Below are 22,699 nucleotides of genomic sequence, written 5' to 3' on the forward strand. Positions count from 1 at the left end.
ACACGGCGCGGCGAGGGTTTGACTTCGCCGGCGTCGGGGGCCCGTGCGGAGGAGAGCAGCTGTTGTTTGCCAACGCGCCATCATCGAGTGGATTACAGCACAATCCCCGTTTAATGCCCAGGCTTTGCTTTAGCGACCGACGCGCCAGGCCGCGGTCGCACGATCTCACGGTCGCATGAACCCGCGGTCGCATGATCCCGCGGTCGCACGAGTCGCATGATCCCGCGGTCGCACGATCCCGCGGTCGCACGATCCCGCGGTCGCACGATCCCGCGGTCGCACAATCCCGCGGTCGCACGATCCCGCGGTCGCACGATCCCGCGGTCGCACGATCCCGCGGTCGCACGATCTCACGGTCGCATGAACCCGCGGTCGCATGATCCCGCGGTCGCACGAGTCGCACGATCCCGCGGTCGCACGAGTCGCACGATCCCGCGGTCGCACAATCCCGCGGTCACACGATCTCACGGTCGCATGAACCCGCGGTCGCATGATCCCGCGGTCGCACGAGTCGCACGATCCCGCGGCCGCACAATCCCGCGGTCGCACGATCCCGCGGCCGCACAATCCCGCGGTCGCACGATCTCACGGTCGCACGAACCCGCGGTCGCACGATCCCGCGGTCGCACGAGTCGCACGATCCCGCGGTCGCACGATCCCGCGGTCGCACGATCCCGCGGTCGCACGATCCCGCGGTCGCACGATCCCGCGGTCGCACGATCCCGCGGTCGCACGATCCCGCGGTCGCACGATCCCGCGGTCGCACGATCCCGCGGCCGCGCGATCCCGCAGTCGCGCGATCCCGCGGTGGCACAATCCAGCGGTCGCACAATCCCGCGGTCGCAAGATTCCGCAATTGCACGATCCCGTGGTTGCACGATCGCTGCCGTGCCCGTTTGTTAGCCAGTGCGTGGTGAGGACAAACCTGTGGCGTTAACTGGATTTTCTCAGTAGATACGGATTTAGGGTTTAGGGTTAGCATTAAATTACCATTACCTGCCTTATTCCCAGTGGTGGAAGTAGTACACCTCAATTTCACAGCTTAAAAAAGAACACAACTTTATTATTCCAATAAAATGTACTGTAAGATCTTGACATTTATTAAAGCGTCAAATTGTGATCTCGTCTTCATGAACGTGCTAAAAGTCTAAAAATCATAAGAAAAAATACTTTAAACTTTTTAGTCCTATCCAAACATGTAGTGAAGTAGAAGAAGTACAGATACAGGCTCTCAGATATGGCAAAAACTACAGATCATTTGAAACGTTTCAGTACTTTTACAGTACTTTAATACTTTCCACCACTGCGTATCCCGCCCTGCCCACTTTTACGCCCGATTGCTGCTCACCCACATTTCTGTTGTGATTCCGTTCATTTCAAAAGTCCTGCCGCTAAAACAGTATTTGAAGTACAGGTTGTGTTCAATGTTCCTGTGTTACAACAATGAATGCACCCTTTGGACAAAATGTGTGTACAACGTATCTGCTGTCGAGATCAGCGGCCCTAAGCAAACTCATAAAACCGGGAACAATGGAGGTGTCAGGGGCTGAATAAAGAACAGACTTTGGAATAATAGTAAATAAAGTTGACTGGAATTGAATTGATATGAATTATGAAATGCAGCGGTGATGTATAAAGAGTGAAGATTTTATGGCCTATTGAAGAATTTAAAATGGTAAATCTGTAAATGTTGTTATTTTCTATCCACAGACAAAGTTTGGGTTGCATCGCGTGAAGGGTAGAAGTGTCTGAAAGTTTTAATAATAGTTGGTGTCAGAAGGTTTAAAAAGCTGATATCTGCCAAAGTTGGATCAAATTGAGAATTAATCGAAACGTATTGCTTTAAAAAAACAGAGTTCAGATGACTACAACTGAATATTTTTTCCACAATGGAACACTCCTGGACGAATGAGGGATTACACCGTATCTCGATGTCAAATCATTAATTGCATTGTTTTTATCCTTTAAACATGCTCTTGAGCCCCTCCCTTCAGGTTGGAATCTCATGTTTTGACACTAAATTTAAAAAAAATTATCTATAAAACAAAAATAAATTTGAATCTCTGTTTTCCTTTGGGACTAATTGAGTTTTGGCGCCATCTACTGGCTGCTGAGGGATTTACAAACAGCAACCGGAAAGTTCTCATGAAAGGACATAAAACAGCAGAGTCACGTCACAGATCAGAACAGACCGTTTTGACGCTCTGAGGGAGAGGATTTTCTAACTATGATTCATCAAACTTGTGTGAAGGAAGCGAAATGCTACTCCTGGTGTGTTTTTGATGAGGGAACGACGTTAAAACATGGATAAAATCTCCAAAACAGTCAATTTTGCATAATGTGTGTCCTTTAAAGGTGCACCATGTAACTTTTCTTGAGGAGAGTACAACACCTGCTTGTCGTCTCCATGGAGAAGTTATTGATTAGCCTGGAATGTTTTTTCTTTACAGATAAAAAAAAACAACTGTAAATGAATAAATGCAACAATAGAGGTTAACGCCAAATAAACAACATCATCGAGGAGTCAATCAGGTGGCACTGCAGATCCCCCGACAGAAAAGTTACATAGTGAACCTTTAATTTGAAGTTATCCTTGTTCTGTTATCTATAAACAACACTTTGGTAAATTTAGATAAAATAATATGAACATGTCTGGAAGGTACAACCCCTAAAAGCCCTGCAGACTGGGGACTGGTGGCCTCTTTGAACAATCAGGCAGGAGAACGAGGACACGCCATTACTGCGTCCCTCGTGCGTCTGCATCCAAACAAACGTATTTTGGATATGCAATTCAAATATACTCAAATGGAACGTCAGATTTCGGCATCCTTTTCATCATGGGGCCTTTCTGAGCAGACCCGGGTCCCTCTGTCAGTCACAAACGGGCCAAGGTGCTCGCTTTGAAGTCTCACTTTCCTTTAGATGTACCTCATTTCCATTTACTGATGCAAAAATCATTTATATTGGCAGTGGATGTAGCAGGCGCGTGCGGCGGCGAGCGGGCTGGGGAGGCAGATGGTTGGGTCGGGATAATAAAAGGGAATGAGGAAGCGTGCGCACTTGAGGCCAGCGAGCAGAAACACACACGACAGAGAAAAGCCTTTGAGGTCTGCTGGAGCACCTCTCTGGCTCCGAGCGCATTGTGTCCAACAAAAAGGTTCAATAATGACACTCAATACTTAATACTATATGTACTGCAATAACCGTGTTTAAGATACATTGTGCTACAAGTTGGTTGATGGTTTTTATTATTATTAATGTATTATTATTATTATTATTATTATTATTATTATTAATAATTATTATTATCATTAGTAGTAATTATTTTTAAATTATAATTTATTTTAAATTATGATTTTAAATTATTATTATTTATTTTCTATTATTATTATTATTATTATTTTAGGTTTTAGTAATAAATAAAATAAATGTCTTAATAAATAAATAAAATAAATATATTTTTTTTTTTTTTTTTATTGTGACATGGAAGTCGGTGATGCATATTCTTCATGAAAGAAAAAAAAAAATCCCAAATGTAGAATGTCGATTTTTATTTTAGGACTTGAGTTCAGAAATATGCTTGAATAATTCAGTGGCCTTTCGTAAGTGAATAATGCCACCACTTTTGCCTCAATAGTTTTTGTTTCTTGTGAATAGGCCCAGTAATAACAGAGACAATAACCATAAAGCCTGTCATACCATAAACCATAAAGCCTGTCCCAACATCTGCATTTTGACTTACTACTTCTTTATTTTATACTATGGGGGCTTCTTAAGTTAGTATTACGACACGAAACTCACCGCCGTAGCAGTGACGCGGGGGCTTCTCTGGCTCAGTGACTCACCGTTCATGAGCGCGTAGGTGAGGATCATGACGGAGTTGTTGAGGAGCCGGTTCTCCTCCCGGACCACACTGAGCGTCGCCCTCTTCTCCTGCTCCGACGACTCTCGCGACGTGACGCCCGACGACAGGTAGATGATCACCATGTCCGTGGCCGTCACCAAATTGAACACTTGAGAGAGAAAACAATGAGCGCATATTAATGGAAAATGTCACACTTGTGTTTGTCGATTTGATGAAGGGAAAAAGCAATTACGAATTCACAAAATCTGCTTCAGTAACGGTTCTGTAATTTATGCCTTTTTCATGGAACAAACTTTCTCATAGAACTTTTTTATACAACAAACACTGTTAGCCCTAAACATGTGTCATTCATCTTTATAATAATGTGCAATACTCTCATAATACTGTGCAATACTGGCATAATCCTGTGCAATACTGCCATAATCATGTGCAATACTGTCATAATCATGTGCAATACTGTCATAATCCTGTGCAATACTGCCATAATCCTGTGCAATACTGTCATAATCCTGTGCAATACTGTCATAATCCTGTGCAATACTGTCATAATCATGTGCAATACTGTCATAATCATGTGCAATACTGTCATAATCCTGTGCAATACTGCCATAATCATGTGCAATACTGTCATAATCATGTGCAATACTATCATAATCCTGTGCAATACTGTCATAATCATGTGCAATACTGTCATAATCCTGTGCAATACTGCCATAATCATGTGAAATACTGCCATAATCCTGTGCAATACTGTCATAATCCTGTGCAATACTATCATAATCATGTGCAATACTGCCATAATCCTGTGCAATACTGTCATAATCCTGTGCAATACTGTCATAATCCTGTACAATACTGTCATAATCCTGTGCAATACTGCCATAATCATGTGCAATACTGCCATAATCATGTGCAATACTGCCATAATCATGTGCAATACTGCCATAATCATGTGGAATACTGTCATACTCATGTGTATTATTGTCATAATCCTGTGCAATACTGTCATAATCCTGTGTAATACTGCCATAATCATGTGCAATACTGTCATAATCATGTGTAATATTGTCATAATCCTGTGCAATACTGTCATAATCCTGTGCAATACTGCCATAATCATGTGCAATACTGCCATAATCATGTGCAATACTGCCATAATCATGTGCAATACTGCCATAATCATGTGCAATACTGTCATACTCATGTGTATTATTGTCATAATCATGTGCAATACTGTCATAATCCTGTGCAATACTGTCATAATCCTGTGCAATACTGCCATAATCATGTGCAATACTGTCATAATCATGTGTAATATTGTCATAATCATGTGCAATATTGTCATAATCCTGTGCAATACTGTCATAATCATGTGTAATATTGTCATAATCCTGTGCAATACTGTCATAATCATGTGCAATACTGTGACATAATGTAAATCATCCTAGTGCAATATTTTCTGTCCATATAACTGCTGTAACTAAGTTATTTTTATTACGAGTATAAGAGGTTTTATTTATTCATTGTGACATACACCGTTGTGTGTGAGTGTGTGTGTTGTTTTTTCATGTGTTTTTAATGTAAAGCACAAATTATGCTCTATAAATAAATTTGATTAAAACATCTTGTGTTTTTTTTGTTGTATGAAATTTTACGAAAGGGGTAGCTATTTATACGATTTTCTTTCTTCTCTCTGATCCTTTTTGATTGTGATGATAATGTCAACGTAAATAACACACAATTGAAATAAAGAACAAAAATGAGAAAAGAAGAAATATGAACTGAACTAATGCAAGACTCACGTTCACTTCAGTTCATGTTTGTAGAAGTCTAAACCACAGGGTTGACTGGGTTCAAACGTATATCACAATATCATAAAACTATTGACTAAAGCGTATTGCCCATGCGGCTCTTACTGGTGGGGTGCTTGGTCAGACTGGTCGTGTTGCGGAGCAGCTGGAAGGCCTTCTGGAACCCGGCGGCGTGCTGCGTGAACCCGTCCGACGCCTTTACGTTGGAGATGAAGGTGCTCATCTTCCTCTTGGTCTCGCTCGTGGCCGGAGACAGGAGCGACTTGTAGCACTGGTCCAGAGAACAGGAACGGACCGTATCCGCCACCGACAGGATGGAAATCTGAAAAGGAGAAAAACGTGAATAAAAGACAGGTTAAGACGGTGCGTGTAGTCTAGTATTGAAAAGCCGTTTAGCATTCCAGGTGGGTGAAATGTCGTTTGTAAGATACCGACATTGGATGCGGAAAAGTAGAATATAGAGTACCGTATTTCCCGGACTATAAGTCGTTTTCATCATCAAGACAGCATTCAAAATATCATAAGAGTTCGATATTTTGGATTTACACTCAATAAAACGAGGCGTAAAGAATGACATTCCTGCTCATTTGATCTCATATTTACAGCACCTTCACTTTTGGTGGAACACGACACATTTTAGCACATGTCTGGCGAACTGCTTGGATAAGATCTACCGTAACTATTGGAAGAAAAGCGTTATTCTTGCGCCCTCTTACTTTGTCGTGCTCGTCGACGGAGTTGAGGATGACCAGGGCCGAGTCTTTGGCGATCTGGAGCTGCGTTTCGGTGACCGAGGCGCCGTGATCCACCATCACCACGATGTGCTTGGACTGAGGACGCACCGCCGAGACGTACACCGGCCTGCGGAGACACTCGCACGGTAAACTCACCCGCTGCTGCCACGGCAACGCCACACTGACCCGCTCCCCAACGTGTCAAATGAACGGGAATAAGACGGGGTTGTTTAGAAAATGAGACTAGATGTTCGGGTTAATCTAAATGTGCCTGAGGGCATTGTCACAGCGGCAGCAGTCAAACAGGCAGCTCTCCCTCTCCCCAGACACCTCCGCTTTTTGAGAACAGCTACCATTGTTGCTACGTGATCTCGTGCCATTTCTGATAAAGCACAAGGTTATTTTAAAACATTTCAGGTTCCATTTTGTGTCATTTTTAGCATCGATAATTCCTCAAATTAGTTTCTAGTCTGAATGCTAGTTTGAGTATCTATTAGCAACTGATTTTCAATGCTTTTGACAACCCTGCCTAATTTATAAACATTTCTAAGACCGTGTACGCTTTAGGAACGTGTGTTACATCAATTTTTCATCTACAACACCCGTCTTGTCTGATCCCGTTACGGAAAGTCTCGTATTCTTGACGTTTCGTGCGTTACATCGTCGTTGAAGAGCGGGAGTGTCTGTGTGTGGTCCGTCTCCTAAGAAGAAGAATCGCACTGATGCTCAAACAAAGACTTATTCAAACGTCAAGCGAGCCGAGCGAACAGGTTTTTCTGATGGCTCCGGGGCCAAACAACTGACTGGACCGAGAGGGAAGCGAGCCAAGACGCACACGGCCGATGCAAAAAGAAAAAAAGATCGGGCAGTTAGGGGGAGACAAAGGATAAATTAAAAAAAAAAAGAGAGAGGGAAAAGAAGAGACGTCTTTCAGCAGTGGCCGTGTAAAACCCACAACACTGAAGGTGCGAAATGCCAGCGGGTTTAGTGGCACAGCAGCACATTCCTGCCCAGGACATGTGTGGTCCAAATGTGTGAAGGCGCCGTGCCACCGACCGGCCCCTGAGCCCCTCCCCCTTTGCAGCTGGGGCCACGAGGCTGGTGTGGTGTGTGAAGTGTGCCATGCTTGTATGGATGTATTGTATATGTATGTAGAGTATGTATGTAAGTTTGTATGTACAGTATGTTTGTATATTTTGATGTATGTACAGAATGTATGTGTGTGTGTGTGTGTGTGTGTGTATGTGTGTATGTATGCATATGATTGAGAATGACTAATGGAGGAGAGTTGAAAAGAGTCCAGACGACTACAACTGAATCTTTCTCTACAACACAAGCCTGTTTTAACACATGTTTGAAAATAAATACTGTACATGCTAGTGAGCGTTTGGATTTGGTCTTATAATGTTTAATAAAAGGTGCACTGTGTAACTTTTCCAAAGCAGGGTCCACCACCATGCAAACTGGTTAATAAGTTAATGCAAGAGTTGTCAAAACTATCGATACACAGATAGATGTAAAAACTAAAAAGCAATGACAAAAGACAAGACCTGTTGCTTGCATCCATTATATTTTGTTCGGAAAAGCTCTCTGAGAAAACGGCAAACACACAACAGCAAAGGCGGGGTCCCTTTCCCCTTTACCTGCTGCGGTGCTCGTACGCCCCTTTGCACTGGAACTTGTGGGCGGGAAACACGGTGAAGATGCCCTCCTCCGAACTGAAATACTGCCACTTGATCCCGGGGTTCGACTTCAAGTTGTCGGCCAACACTGTGAATAAAAGAGACGAGGGAACGGTCAATGAGCTTACGACACGAGATGAAAGACAAATTAAATGTTCTGTGCGTTTTCATTCAATACAAGTAGTAATTAAGACCTATTTAGAATCATTTTGGGGTAAACTTGGATGCATATTCCCGACCGTGTGCCTAATCGCTTTAATATGGCGAACAGCTAATATGATGGTTATGAATGGAAGCTTGTTTTGTCGCTCGAGCTCGTTCATAAGCGGAAGGCCGGCCGCACTGAATTGTGAACACACTTTTCTTTGTAACTAGGCTGACACATAGTAAATATGTAAATGACCTCCCCATTCACACTTCTCGCTGAATAAATTAAGATCACTCTGCCAAGGAAAACTGTCTGAATAACTGCATATCTTTTGCGTTATTTCGAGCTGCGACCGTGACAAATAACTTTGAGAAGCGGTTATAGTTTTTGAAGCCAGATTTTGTGAGTTCTAAGCGGTTCTCAACCTAAAGTTACACAATATAAAAGTTACTGGAGCTGAAGTGATACTAAAGGATGATGCACAGTACTTCCAGGAACATAGAACCAAAATTCAGCAATAACACAGAAATACACACGTTTAACCCAAAATATGTTAATTTTGTTTTTAATTTAGTTTTCTAGTCTATTTTTTTTTAAAAGATGACAATAGTTAAATGCATTTATACAACAGGAATTGAGGCTGTAGACGAGAACAGACAGAAACATGACGTGATGCAGTGGATTATCCAAATGTTCACAAAAAAGTCCAACATTGGTGATTTTTTCTAAAGCCAAATACTAAAAAAGTAAAAAAAAAATTGGTCAGGAAAAAAAATAGGCACCATGGACTATTTTTTGCCTCAACTTGGTATAAGAAGATTTACAATTGAATTTAAACCTACTAAATAAATACTGGTGTTGTTTGCGGGTTTTATTTCTTTTTTTGTCAGTTTTTCTTCATGTATGTATCAACATTATTTATTTCAGTTTTTGATTTTTGTGTGTGAAAGTCAGGTGAGGGGTGTGGGGTATATTTTAGTTTCTGTTTGTTCTGTGATCGTATTGTCATGTTATTTTTTGTAATATCTAATTGTCGTTAATACCAACAACAGCAACCAAAAATTAAACAAAAAACAACACCTACAAAATAATAATAATAATAATAATAATAATAATAATAACAAATGTGCAGAAATATCACCTTAAAGACTTATTTTTCCTCCCATTAAATTATATGCAAAAATTCAATATCTTCAAAACAACATCCACGATATTATCTAAAATTCGACATATTGCCCCCACATAAAGGGCTTTCACGTATCCAGTGATCTTTTGTTTGTTAATATTTTGATTTCAGTGTCTACAAGTCGAGTTTAAGCAGTTCTCTCTAATCAGGCCTGTAATTAGTCACAGACGATTCCCCGACTACGAGCGCTCAATGACGACTTCATCCAAACAATCCCAAAATGTGGTTCTTGGCTTCACAATCTCATGCATTAATCAGCTGCTCTAATGAAACACGCTTTGACCTTCGAGTGTCGCGAGCCAAGATTTTCTCTTCACTGGGATCGTGGAAAACCGGGTCTGGAATAGTCAACAGCATTTCCCATCCCTTTCCTTTCCTTAGTAGGGTTTTGTACATTATAAATCAGCTCCTGGTGTGTCAGTCCATCCGTCTCAGAGCCCAGTATAAACAGGAAACACTCACTGGGAAGAAGGGCTCTGTATACGTCGTGTGTCAGGCAGCGATGGTCTATTTTACCAGTAACCTCGAGATCGTCTTCACGGGAAACACACAACTCGTACAATATGAAATACTTTGTCAGATTTAAGAGTTGATGTGATACAAACATTTCCAACTTCATTTTGATCGTAAAGGAAGTGGCGCTACCGTGATTTTGGGCTGTGCAATTTGGCAAAACATATCTAATTTCCATTTCCAGTACTGCGATTCGATTTGCGATTTATGTTTTAATATCGTTTTAGATTTTGTTTGAAGTAACGTATTTTCTGGACTATAAGTCGCACTTTGTTTTCATAGTTTTGGCCGGGGTCTGATTTATACTTTTTTATACTTATACTCCAGAGCAACTTATGTCATATTATTTGTTATTTTCACACTTGCAACCGCATTTCATACTCCAGTGCAACTTATGTTTTTTTCTTCTCTATTAAGCATTTTTTGGCTGGTGCGACTTATACTCCGGACAATACGGTGCTCATTTTAAACACGCACAGAATAATTTACAAAAAGACTGAAATAGTCCTACAAACCAAGTATTTTCTATACAAATCTTAACTACAGGATTGTCAGCTTTTTTTTGAATGCAGAATAAAAACACAATATATATATAAAAAAAAAAAAAAAAGAAATATGGTACTTCAAAAATTGCAGTCTTTGTGATTTCCCAATTGTGTCCATTAAAATTGCAATTTTGATTCGATTGTTATTAATTAAGATAAGATAAGACGCAGGTAGATACAGAGGTAGATACAGAGGAAAAGAACAGATCACTTATAGGAAGTTTGAAAAACACTCTCAGTAGAAGATCTCTTATAAACAAAAACTCCTATAGACAAAACTTCCCATTACCCAACAAGGGATGGAGCAGCCCAATCATGATGACAATACAATCTTATTTTTAAGAGAAAAGATAATACATTTTAACACAAATTAATGTCCGACTACTAGTTCTGATGTTAGAGGAAAGGTCACATTTTGCCAGGTTTGTGATTATTTTCAGTATCTATTTATTTTTCACTTGTTCAAATGTTTCAGTAATAATTTTAAAGTCTCTGGTTTGATCATTTTAACAACCATAATACAATGTCTATTGGTGATTTTACTGCAATAAGTTACTATTTATATAAATAAAATGTGCAAATAAAGTTTGATTGAATGATACTGATCTTTAAAGCTATAAGTCTTGTTTTAATACAAGTGAAAAGATATTGTAGAGTTTAAAAACGGCGCGAGATCAGATGAACTGTGTAAATGTTTTAAATTCATGTATTTCCAATAAACATAACACACAAAAATTGCTTTAAAAACGAGGAAAGTATTAAGTGTAGAATTGTCATGATTTATGGTTGTTTTGCGGTGGGCATTAGAGCTATTAGGTAGAACCATTATGGGAAATAGTTCTAGTTAATAATATCCTTGTCTAAAGTGATGTAGAATGATTTACGATCAGTAAATTAGCAATCTAGTTGTCAAGCCTTGGGGCATTTCAAACATTACATCAGACTTTTGGGTTTGATGTAATGCGACAGGACGTAAACATGTTCAAACTGTTTATCGTTTTACCAATAACTGATTTAATTTCAGGCTCGTCACATTAATTACTGCATTTAAATGACTCATCATTCGAAAAACACAGTAAAAGATTGCACAATATTTCTGGTTGGGTCATTGTGTGCCGGGTTTTTGTGGAACAATAAGATTTTAGCTGTAGAAGATCAAACAAATAATAAATAAATACACATCCATAACTAGTTATACAGAATAACTGTTTTATTCAGCTGCTTTGGGGTTTTGTGTCAGCGGTGTAAATGTAGTTTATTTATTATTTTTAAAATAAAATAAAAAGATTAAACATAAAACACAAAAACAAACGCTATTTTTATTAACTGTTTTCCATTGTTTTTGATTGTTATTTTTGAAAAGATGAAATAGCCAACATTATTTTTTTCAATTATTATTATTATTTTTTCAAAAGATGAAAACCAAAGACAAAATCGAACCGTAAATAAAGTTTCAATGTTGTTCATTTTTCAGTAATAAAATATCCCTCTTCGAAAATGTGTTATGGTGACAGGCCTGTTTAACTAAAATAATGTTATGTCAAAGTTGTTCCCGTTTACATTTTGTTTTGTTTTTTTGGTTCTCAAGCTGCTTAACACAGAACGCAGAACGGGCGCCTCACTTCGGGTTGCCAGATCCTACGACTAAAACGGAGCCCGAACTGTCCGGCTTTAGTGCTGTAAATCTACTGCGCATCCCACGACATTAAAACCAGTAAAAGCCACGATCACAGCTGCATCGAGGCGGATTGAACCCTTCTCCCGAGCGTTTTCATCCATTTCCTCCACCTCCCGACGTCCTGTCTCGTCTCCTTTCCATCGGGTAATGACGGAAAAGTGGGCAGAAGATTGCAGGCCGACAATGAAGTCTCGACACAATTACTCTGCCGTCATTTATCACCGTCTCCCGCCGAAAAGTCCCTGGGCTGCTTGTTTAGACTGGCCTTAGACAAATGGGACTCTTTTTGGGGGGTGAGTGTCCCGGGAGTGAGCGGGTCAAGGAGTGCGTGAGTGGGGGACAAGGTGCGGAGTGGAAACTTGAACTGACCGAGAGGGGGGGGGAACAAAAATAAGCATAATAAATGGGGATGTGTCAAGTGAATGTGAGGAAATGTCCGGATAAAAGACGAGGACGAGGTCTGAATAAACCAGAGTGTTGTCATTCTGTAGGCGTCAGGTGGACCGAGGACGTACGTGTGAATAGTTTAAATAAATGGTTTCAAATATTTGTATGTTTCAGGCAGCACTTAGTAAACGTGTGACAGTATTTGTTTGACAGCGCGAGTTGGAGGAAGGCTCGTGGAAAGCAATAGTGCAAGAATTTAAAACAACAATGTCCAAGGTCATCAATCCATAGAAATATTAGAATGTTTCAGTATCCAACACGTGTAGCTTGTTGTAATACGTGGATTATTTGATTAATCGGTCGATGGCGTCTTTGTCAACCAAGACTGACATTATTTCATTCAACGTTTTATCTAATAGATGTAAATAGAGCAGAAAGGAGAAGGCGTGGCAAGCTAGCTGGAGTTTTGAAAGTGATTTTTGAGTTTGTTCTGCTGTTTTACAAATAAATGTGCAGTTGAGAGAAAATTTCCACTATAAAAAGATGTATTTTTTTATTTTCTTCAAAATTTCTCATGAATATAACAGAACAAATCTTAAAAAGAAACAAATTCACAGCACATCTAAATGAAAATGAGAGCTGCGTTTAATTCAGTTTCTTTTTTTCATGAATGCTCTTGAGCTTCATGATTTGAGACCTTTTGCCAGTGCTTTTTCGTCAAATAATCGATGCCCGGAGCGAGTTTTTAAGCATTTCTTCAGTGGACTCCAGGCAGTGTTGTGCTGCATACGATTTGACTTGGACCTGTCATGGATCTGAACTTATACAAAGGGTTTGTTGGGCTGAAAGATGAAAAATATGAAGAACTATTACAATGAGTAAATCTGCAAACAAAGTATCTCTTATGTTTAGCCTATGACCTGCTTAACTCAGACTCTTGCATTGTTTAGCTGTTCATATTTCAGTTTTCGTTCAGTTGCTCTTTGCCTCCTTTTCAGGTTTACAATGTGAACTCTGCAACTGAAATGCTTTTACCGGTAAATATTTATCCAAAATTGTGGCCTTCTATGTTTAAAATTGTAAAGGATTGTGTGGCCTCCTCAGTGATGGCATCAGAGCAGCAGGAGAAAGGATTCTGCTGCATCTTAAGACCACGTTTAGATCATTATGTAAAGCAGATGAGGTGGTTTAAGAGACAAAGACGTTAACCACACATAAATGAAATCAAATAAAGTTAATCAAATCAATAGCTCAAATAGATGGGAATGTTTGTGGAAGGAAAAGGAGCGGCAGATGAAACTAACACAATGTAATAATGGTATTAAGCAGCAATGCCAAGGTTGTTTCACAATGAAGTCGTAAAAACAAAACAAAATTACAATTGAAAGTGTTTTAAACTCAAAAACCTAAAAAGTAAACCCAATGCAAGTGTTTTTTTTATCAACTTGTTTGGGTTACAATACCATAATTTCCCTGTTGTTTGGTCTTAGTGCCAAAGATCGTTAATAAAATAGTAAAATTCTGATGCTTTTTTCTTACAATTGCAACAAATTTGATACTGCGCCATCCCCAGCTTGAACATCAGACGGAGATAAATCGAAAATGAGTCACAGTTTTGATTAAACGGTTGCACCTGAGCGAAATTTCAAGCCCAAAACCTCAAAGTCCAGCTCAATCCGTTTGACCTCAAAGTAGGAAAAAAAACATACTTTTCAAACTCAAATGTTGAAAATAGAGAGGTGAAGACGGCAACAGAATTACAACTTACACCATTTTTCAGACATAAAACGCTCATTAGTTCTTCCTTTTGCTTTCAGCGCATTAATTAAAGCCCCCGTTTCCATGGCAGCATCAGCTTTTTTTTAAAGACTTCACAATTTCCGTGCGCAGATTATTATCCCCCGGGCGAAACGGCCGACCTCGAAAACGCGGCTCGAATTTTGAAAAGTGACAAACCTGAGTTGAGATCCCGTCCGGGGTTGAACGCTCGGCTGTTGACGTTCGGAGACAGTCGGTCGCAGCAGATGGTTTTGGATACGTTGGTATTGAAGTTTCCGTCGAACCTAAACACACAAACATGACCGGCGTGAGGATTTATAAATGATCACCGCGGCGGCCAAACCCTGCACCGGCTTCTAAACAAAAACATACCCGCGACCTTGCACTAATGATGAGGCGAAATACCCAAAACATCTGTGGAAACTAAATAGATCGTCTTGGGTTTGATTGGGCCAAAAGTGAGCCACGGGGCGACGTCCTCATCTGTTCTGCAGGCCTCTTATAAAACGGGAGTTATATGCTTGTGTAGTGAGTAATATTTTCCATGGAAACGGTTTAAATCCCACATTCTCCCCAACAAAGCGTATATACAGTTCAAGGAATACATCTGACAACGATTGTGCAGAAGAAAACGTATTAAAAACTCCATGAATGAAATCATAAGTCGTGCCAGTTTCTTTTGAAAATAGAAATGTATGATTTATTACTTTTTATTAAGATGGGATGTCACAAGGCCAACTTTCAAAGAGAGGCAGGTTTTCAAAGCTCGAATCGTAACAATAATCAAGCTTCAATGGGTTAAGTTCATGTAAAAGGAAGCTCCTGATTTAAGTCAAAAGAAAAAGGTAACATAGGTAATATTGGTACCATAATTTAACTAAAAGTGGACTTTTTGTGTGCAAATATGTATATTTAATTAGATTATTGTTAGCATATCAATCGCAATTTGAATATTTATTTTGAGCACATGGGCAAAGATAAAATTGTATCTCACATTAACAAGAAAGCAAAGTTCAATAAACAAATTACCGTAATGTATGCTTTAGGTCAGCGTTTCCAAACCACTTTTCTTCCAGTACTTAAATATATCATTACTTTCAGGGTGGACGGAGGACAATGGCACAAGATGAATACAACCCCCAACTCTAGTTAAAAAAATGATAAATCATAAAACCCCTTTTTTACCAGATTACTACCGTAATTTAACTATATTTCCCCAGTAAAAGACAGGGACATAGCAGTAGACCATGATACAGGTCATGGCTGCGGACCCTTGCTTTAAATACAGACGATACCAAGGATAAGGTTTATGAGAAGGCTTTATTGATTCTGACAGCACTCAAATAAAATGCCATGCTTTTTTAAACATGTAATAACAGACTTACACCACACGTTCTGTCGTTGAAAGATATTGTTGGGCACCGGGACATTGCACCTTCAAAAGACCAGTGTTTCTCAACTTCTTTTGAGATGTGGCACTCTAGTTGGGTTTAAAAAAACACCAAAACCCGTCGCCTGCTACTTAAACATTAGTCTGGTTCTTACATTTGGTTATAGTGATGGTGCAGTTATTGATTAGTAAATAACCTCTGTACGTGTGGATCTGTTTCCTCTGTTAAATCTGTTAAAAGGGCAGAACACGGCGTCTCCTGGCACACAATGCGGATCACAAGTGTATCCTTAATCCCCTTTTCTATTAATATCACATACATTCGTGGCACGTGTCATGTAGAGCCCATTCTTAAAGTGTCACGGCTGGTGTAGCATTATCATAGCCATAGCAACTTCTAGCTGTGATAAAGAGGTGGCACAAACAAATCATGCTTCCCCCATCACCACATCTTTAAACACAAGCAGTTTTTTTTAAAACTTCTTTTCAAACGTCTTCACACGCAACCAATTTCAATTCATTTTTCATATTCAAAAACCGGCCTATGTATCTTGGACGCAAACGCCAACAATGGAACCGATGGATACGCAAGTGTACTTTTGGCTGCAGGTTCGTCCTCGTGCAACCGCGGGGCGCACATCGTACACGGGACCTGCTCTTCTGGCACTCGCTCTGCGTTTTGAGTGACAGGCGCCGTGATGTGCGGCCCCCCGTTTGAACCCGGCTCGTCCACAAAGTCCCACGAGGACACGGTCATTACTATTCTTCTCCTGCATTTGCATAGAGGGGCAGCGAGTGGGGGAAAAATGCGCGCGCTAGATAAAGAAATACATTTGCAGGCGCTTTGAATAGCACATCAAACAAACGTTGGAGGGAGAGAAGGAAGAGAGAGGAGAGAGTAAGGCTACGATTATAATCAGACGTTTTAACGAAGGCAGAGAAATGTGGCTTGCGACGGGGCCAGCCAAATTCCAGCGAGTGAAAGGATAAAAGACGTTATTCAAATGTGTCGTACTCGCATGGAGAAACATGTTTAAAATCTTAAAATGAATCTACCATGCATGTTAATAATGCATATATGAGGATTACGCCTAATTAGCATCCAGCTCAATTAGAGGAGTGTTTGCAAGACAGGAGTTCTAATTGGACGCCAGAAATGTCCTTAAGAAACGTTCTATTATTTATACAATTTCCTTGAATTTTTATATGAATCTAATAGGATTTTCATTTATTTCGATCTAGGGCTGAGCGAAATGACAAATGTAAACTTGATTTTTTAAAAAAATTGTATTTCAATATATTATTTCATGAACATAAACAATACAGACTTTTAATGATTGTCAATTAAACACAGAATTTAGTACAATTTCTTCCAAATGACATGCTTTTACTCACATAAGAAAAAGCTGATCATTAGTGAAGACTGAATCTCTATTTATATTTGATTAATTGCAGAGCCCTATTTCAATCTGAGCCTAAGATATTTATAAATCCATGGACCGAGACTAGATTTTCTGCTTCGACAAATACAAAAGTGCTATGAGCCCTTGACTGTTTTCAAGCATCACCTGCAGTAGATCCTTGTGCGATTATATATATTATACACTGAGAATGAGAACTACCACCTCGTGAAGCAGGCCGCTGCAGGAGAAAAACTATCTCTACTATATATAATATAACATGCTTCCTGCTTTATACAGTGACTTGTGTACCTGGCTTTGGAAAGCAACATATTCACAGGGATGATAGGGACTACGAAGAGTATCGGGCCAAGTGATAGTTTTATGTAATGTGACCATTTAGTGGATGATGTTGAACTAAATGTTATGCCACGGTATTTGAGTATTAACAACAATCAGTGTTTGCTTCGGGCCGGGCTTCGGGCCGGGCTTTGGGTCAACGTTCCAGAGTCGCTTTATCAGTCTCTAAATTGGGTATCGGAACATCAACGATTTGAAAAAGCGGGATTGGTGCATCTCTGATAAATTGCGTATAATTTCATTTCACAACAGAGCCCTTTTTTTGCTGAAATGGCCTAAACCTGATCTTAAACCAGTAAATTACCGCTAACCCCCAAACACTAACCCTGAGGTCGTGTTAAGGCTGCCAAGTTGCTGCTATGAGCCAGGTTAAAAAGACAAGCTTAAACCCCAAATGATCACGCTCTTACTAATGTTATGTGCACAGAAGGAAAAGAGTTTTGCATGGATAATATGGAGTAAAAGGAGCAAGTTAAACATAACAGTGACGCAGTTCTTTGGCAGTGACTAGGACGCGATCGCATTAAAACAAAAACAAACTCCTTCTCAAATTAATATCCGAGGCCACGACCGGACATCAATTAGTCCATGTGAAACCAGCAATTAAGCCGGCGCGCACTCTTCTCGCTTTTACAGCTGCGGGTTGAAGAAACTGCTGAAACGGGACACCTGGAGTTGAAAATACAAACACGCTCGAGCTAGAGTTCGACTAGACACATAGGTATGCTATTTTCAGGTGTCTTGGAGGCCCGCGCGGTGATTAAAGCATACCGCGAGGGCCCGATCGCGGCCGCTGCTGTCAAATGATAGGCTGCTGGCTCGGCGGTGAACAGACACCGTGTGAACAACCCGATCCGCCCTAAACTGGCTGACCTGACCGAGACCCCGGAGCAGCTGAGGCCCTTGCGCTGACGGAGGGGACTACACGCCAGCAGAAGTATGGGATTCATTAAGAGCCAGCTCGGTTTGCAAAAGCAGTGCAGCGAGTAATGGAGTGATTTTTAAAAACGTGTACAGTGTAATCCTTCCAGCGACTGTGATAGGACTTTTGACAACGTAGTAGTTTTTCCACACAAGTCGGAATCAATAAATACATAAAAATACTGTAAATGGAAAGCAATGAGCGATTACAGATGTTCATTAGCAGCAAATGTTTAGGAAAAAATGCATTCAAATTAGAAAGACGAGACAGAAATCACAAAACTAATGGGGAAAGGGGAAAAAAAATTTGTTTCACGTTAAATGGAGTTGCGTTGGTCATGATCAATGCATTTTTTTTTTTATCAGGTTTGGGCATTTTATTTATTCCACACGTCTTGCTTGCAAACCCACCACAAAACCTAAACCTGTTAGACACAAGTCAACACGTGGAGGAAGAACAGACTTATAATCACATATTTGTAATGCTTTGTTAAAGCCACAGATTGGACCAAAGACGTTGCTATGGGTTTTAAGAGGCTTGATGAGCACCAACAGAATTGAATTAATAGTTTTCTCTATAACACACGTTTTGTAATTGTTTGGAGCAATACATCTGAATGGCCTTAGAAATTAATCAGACGACATGCATTTACAAACTTGTGTAACATCCGATTCTACAGTATTCACGTGTGCTCTTTCAGAAGAATAAGCAGGAAAAAGAGAAAGAGAGGAAGAGAGAAAGGCACATGGGCTGCACATCCACAGGTGGCACAGTCCCCGAGTCGGCCCGAGTACAAAGGGAAAACACAGTGACCTTGGGCTTGTGAAGTTCAAAAAGAGGAACCGCGGCAACTGGGTACACAGGCTGATAAAGGGAGATAGAGAGAGAGAGGGCGGGAGAGAGGGAGGGAGCGTGAGAGAGAAAGCAGCGAGAGAGAGGGTCAATGAGACGAGAATGAGAGGGAAAGGAAAACGATGGGGGGAGAGAGAGAAAGACGGGTATTGAGAAAGGAGGAGGGAAAGAAAAAGGGGAGAAAGAGAGGGGAAATGGAGAGAGGATAGAGAAGAGATGGGGAAGAAAGAGTGGGAGAAGAAGAGAAATAGGCATAGAGAAGGGAGGGGAGATTAGGAGAATGAGGTAGAGAACGAGAGCGAAATATATATGGAGAAGGAGAGGGGAGATAAGTTCAGACGGGGAGGAAAGAGTGGAGAAAGAAATGGCGAAAGAGAGAGAGAGAGACAAGAGTCAGATAGATGGGGAAATAAGGAAGGAGAGAGAGACGTGGAGTGGAGAAAGCGAGGAAAAGATTGAGAAAGTGTTAGAGAGAGGTGAGAATGGGAGGAGAGGAAGAGAAATGAGTAGGAGAAAACGAGAGAGAGGGATTTGAAGAAAGCGGAGAGACGGGTGGGGAAAGAGGAAAACCGAGACATGGAAAGAGAGAGGAAGAGAGACAACAAGAGGGAGAGACGGGTTTAGAAGGAGAGGGAGAGATGAGGAGAGATGGGGAGGGAGAAAAAGGAGGAGAGAGAAAGGTTTAGAAAGAGAGGGAGAGATGGGGAGGGAGAAAAAGGAGAGGAGAGAGAAAGGTTTAGAAAGAGAGGGAGAGAGATGGGAGGGAGAAAAAGGAGGAGAGAGAAAGGTTTAGAAAGGGTGGGAGAGATGGGGAGGGAGAAAAAGGAGGAGAGAGAAAGGTTTAGAAAGAGAGGGAGAGATGGGGAGGGAGAAAAAGGAGGAGAGAAAGGTTTAGAAAGGGTGGGAGAGAGATGGGGAGAGAGAAAGAGGAGGAGAGAGAAAGGTTTAGAAAGAGAGCGAGAGAGATGGGGAGAGAGAAAGAGGAGGAGAGAGAAAGGTTTAGAAAGAGAGGGAGAGATGGGGAGGGAGAAAAAGGAGGAGAGAGAAAGGTTTAGAAATGGTGGGAGAGAGATGGGGAGGGAGAAAGAGGAGGAGAGAGAAAGGTTTAGAAAGAGAGGGAGAGATGGGGAGGGAGAAAAGGGAGAGGAGAGAGAAAGGTTTAGAAAGAGAGGGAGAGAGATGGGAGGGAGAAAAAGGAGAGAGAAAGGTTTAGAAAGAGAGGGAGAGAGAAAGAGGAGGAGAGAGAAAGGTTTAGAAAGAGAGGGAGAGATGGGGAGGGAGAAAAAGGAGGAGAGAAAGGTTTAGAAAGGGTGGGAGAGAGATGGGGAGAGAGAAAGAGGAGGAGAGAGAAAGGTTTAGAAAGAGAGCGAGAGAGATGGGGAGAGAGAAAGAGGAGGAGAGAGAAAGGTTTAGAAAGAGAGGGAGAGATGGGGAGGGAGAAAAAGGAGGAGAGAGAAAGGTTTAGAAATGGTGGGAGAGAGATGGGGAGGGAGAAAGAGGAGGAGAGAGAAAGGTTTAGAAAGAGAGGGAGAGATGGGGAGGGAGAAAAGGGAGAGGAGAGAGAAAGGTTTAGAAAGAGAGGGAGAGAGATGGGAGGGAGAAAAAGGAGAGAGAAAGGTTTAGAAAGAGAGGGAGAGAGAAAGAGGAGGAGAGAGAAAGGTTTAGAAAGAGAGGGAGAGATGGGGAGGGAGAAAAAGGAGAGGAGAGAGAAAGGTTTAGAAAGAGAGGGAGAGAGATGGGAAGGAGAAAAAGGAGGAGAGAGACAGCTGTGTCTCTGTAGATTACAACTCAAAAGCTGCCCTCTCGTTCCTTCCCTCTCGCTCTTTCCCTCCCCCTCTCTCTCTCCCTCCTCCCTCTCTCTCTCTTCCTCCTCCTCCTCCTCTCTCTCCCTCTCTCATCCCCAACTCGACTTTGAACTGGGTTTTTCAGACTGCTGCTGCATTCAAGGACACAGTGAATTTGACGGACCAGTTTGAATCGCGTTCAGCAGCAGACGCCATGATTTACGTTTCATGCTTTTACGGATACGACGTAAACATGAAGCCACGCAAACAGATTAGATTAGCTAAATCCGCTTCTAATGATCATCCGTTCACATGTGCAAGGGGGAAAGTTGGGAGAAATTCTAACATCATTTTTGTTCAATTTGCTGGCTTTGGGGTTCGTCTTTTGGCTTTTTGATCAATCCCAATATTGGTTTGCGAGTCATTTATTCCTCACATGGAACACAAATCAATAACTTATTTTTACCATATCGTGTCTTATTGATTTGTGCATGTGCAGCCAACAGAAGAAGTTCGCTTATATTCTTCCCGTTACATTTCAAACAGCTGCCAAAAGAATGCGTACCGGTATTTAAAGCCGCAGACCACGCGATTAAGGAGCAGCTAAAGCTAATCCACAGCTTTGTCCGTTTCTCGCATCGAAACGAGAAAGCAATGTGCAATTTTGAGTTCTAAACGTAGACTTACTCCATCATGGAGGCGGGGATGGAGCAGCAGTCCTGGATGGCGGTGAGGGGCGACGTGAGGTGAGCCGTGTACGACGCCTCCACCACCTGCTTGTTCCGGTTCACCACGTCTAGGTAACGGTTGAACTTCTCGCGGATCTTTTTGGCCAACTGCACAGAAGAGAAGCCACGTTATAAAAGACAATAGGCAATAGATCTGTGCCGTTAGGCAATGGGGAAAAAAAAAATCAACAGTTGCTTGAGCTCACAGCATAAGGCAATTTGTGTGTAATGAAAGTTAAATGCTACGCCGATGCTGCTAATACGGCTAAATCTATCCCAGTCCGCCGATCAAACAGTACGTTTTGGTGTGGATGCTTGCCATAAAATACTATTCGCCACATGGTTGAAATAGGGTCTTATAAAATTGAAAGGAAAAGCCCATTAACTCGGCTAGAAAGCTTCCCAATAAAGTTCCGTGCGGTAACTAGACCCGGTTTGTTCGTGCCTCGTAATTACCAGTTTGCACAAAAGGCCTTTGATTCAAACCAGAAACAGGGAAATGCGCCGCGACCCACTGACCGCTGCCGCAATCATCAGACAGGCCGGTGCTCTTATTAGGATTTTAACAGGGGCCCGAGGCAGAACCACAGCACACCCCCGATTCCCCCAATAGCGCCGCCACAATCGGGCACTGTAGGCCCGGTATTAAAAAGGTGACGTGAAATAGCTGCGCAGAGTCCGTTAAGGTATGCCACGTCCAATCACGGTCATCGTGAAGGTGGGTTACACAATGGTAGTCGTTGGGATTGCGATGAAACTTGTGTAATTGATTATATACAAGATAGAAAAGAATGTGGCACGTTCCAAACAGATCAATAACGTCTTCACGGAGACGAGCAAGTGCAGATTCCCAACCAGAAAAGTTACATAGTGCATCTCTTAGTGTTTTGTCGATAAGGGTTTTAAAATCACCTCGCCATCTTTAAATGAGTGAT

At 41.3% G+C, this 22,699-nt stretch overlaps 1 protein-coding gene across 1 annotated transcript in view; it reads right to left on the bottom strand.

The window, feature by feature from the left end:
• Positions 1–22,699, bottom strand: part of cachd1 (cache domain containing 1) — an 83,933-nt gene that overhangs the window by 28,644 nt on the left and 32,590 nt on the right. Inside the window, exons 3-8 of the mRNA XM_072439160.1 lie at positions 21,724–21,872; positions 14,506–14,612; positions 8,054–8,180; positions 6,393–6,537; positions 5,782–5,998; positions 3,846–4,013 (exon numbers count right to left, since the gene is read on the bottom strand). Of these exons, the coding sequence (XP_072295261.1) occupies positions 3,846–4,013; positions 5,782–5,998; positions 6,393–6,537; positions 8,054–8,180; positions 14,506–14,612; positions 21,724–21,872 (913 nt within the window). The remainder of the gene's footprint in view (positions 1–3,845; positions 4,014–5,781; positions 5,999–6,392; positions 6,538–8,053; positions 8,181–14,505; positions 14,613–21,723; positions 21,873–22,699) is intronic.

The sequence above is a fragment of the Eucyclogobius newberryi genome, unplaced genomic scaffold (genome assembly GCF_026437365.1).
Source record: "Eucyclogobius newberryi isolate DKJ021-1_F unplaced genomic scaffold, fEucNew1.0.hap1 SCAF_9, whole genome shotgun sequence".
NCBI classification, from domain to species: Eukaryota; Metazoa; Chordata; class Actinopteri; order Gobiiformes; family Gobiidae; genus Eucyclogobius; species Eucyclogobius newberryi.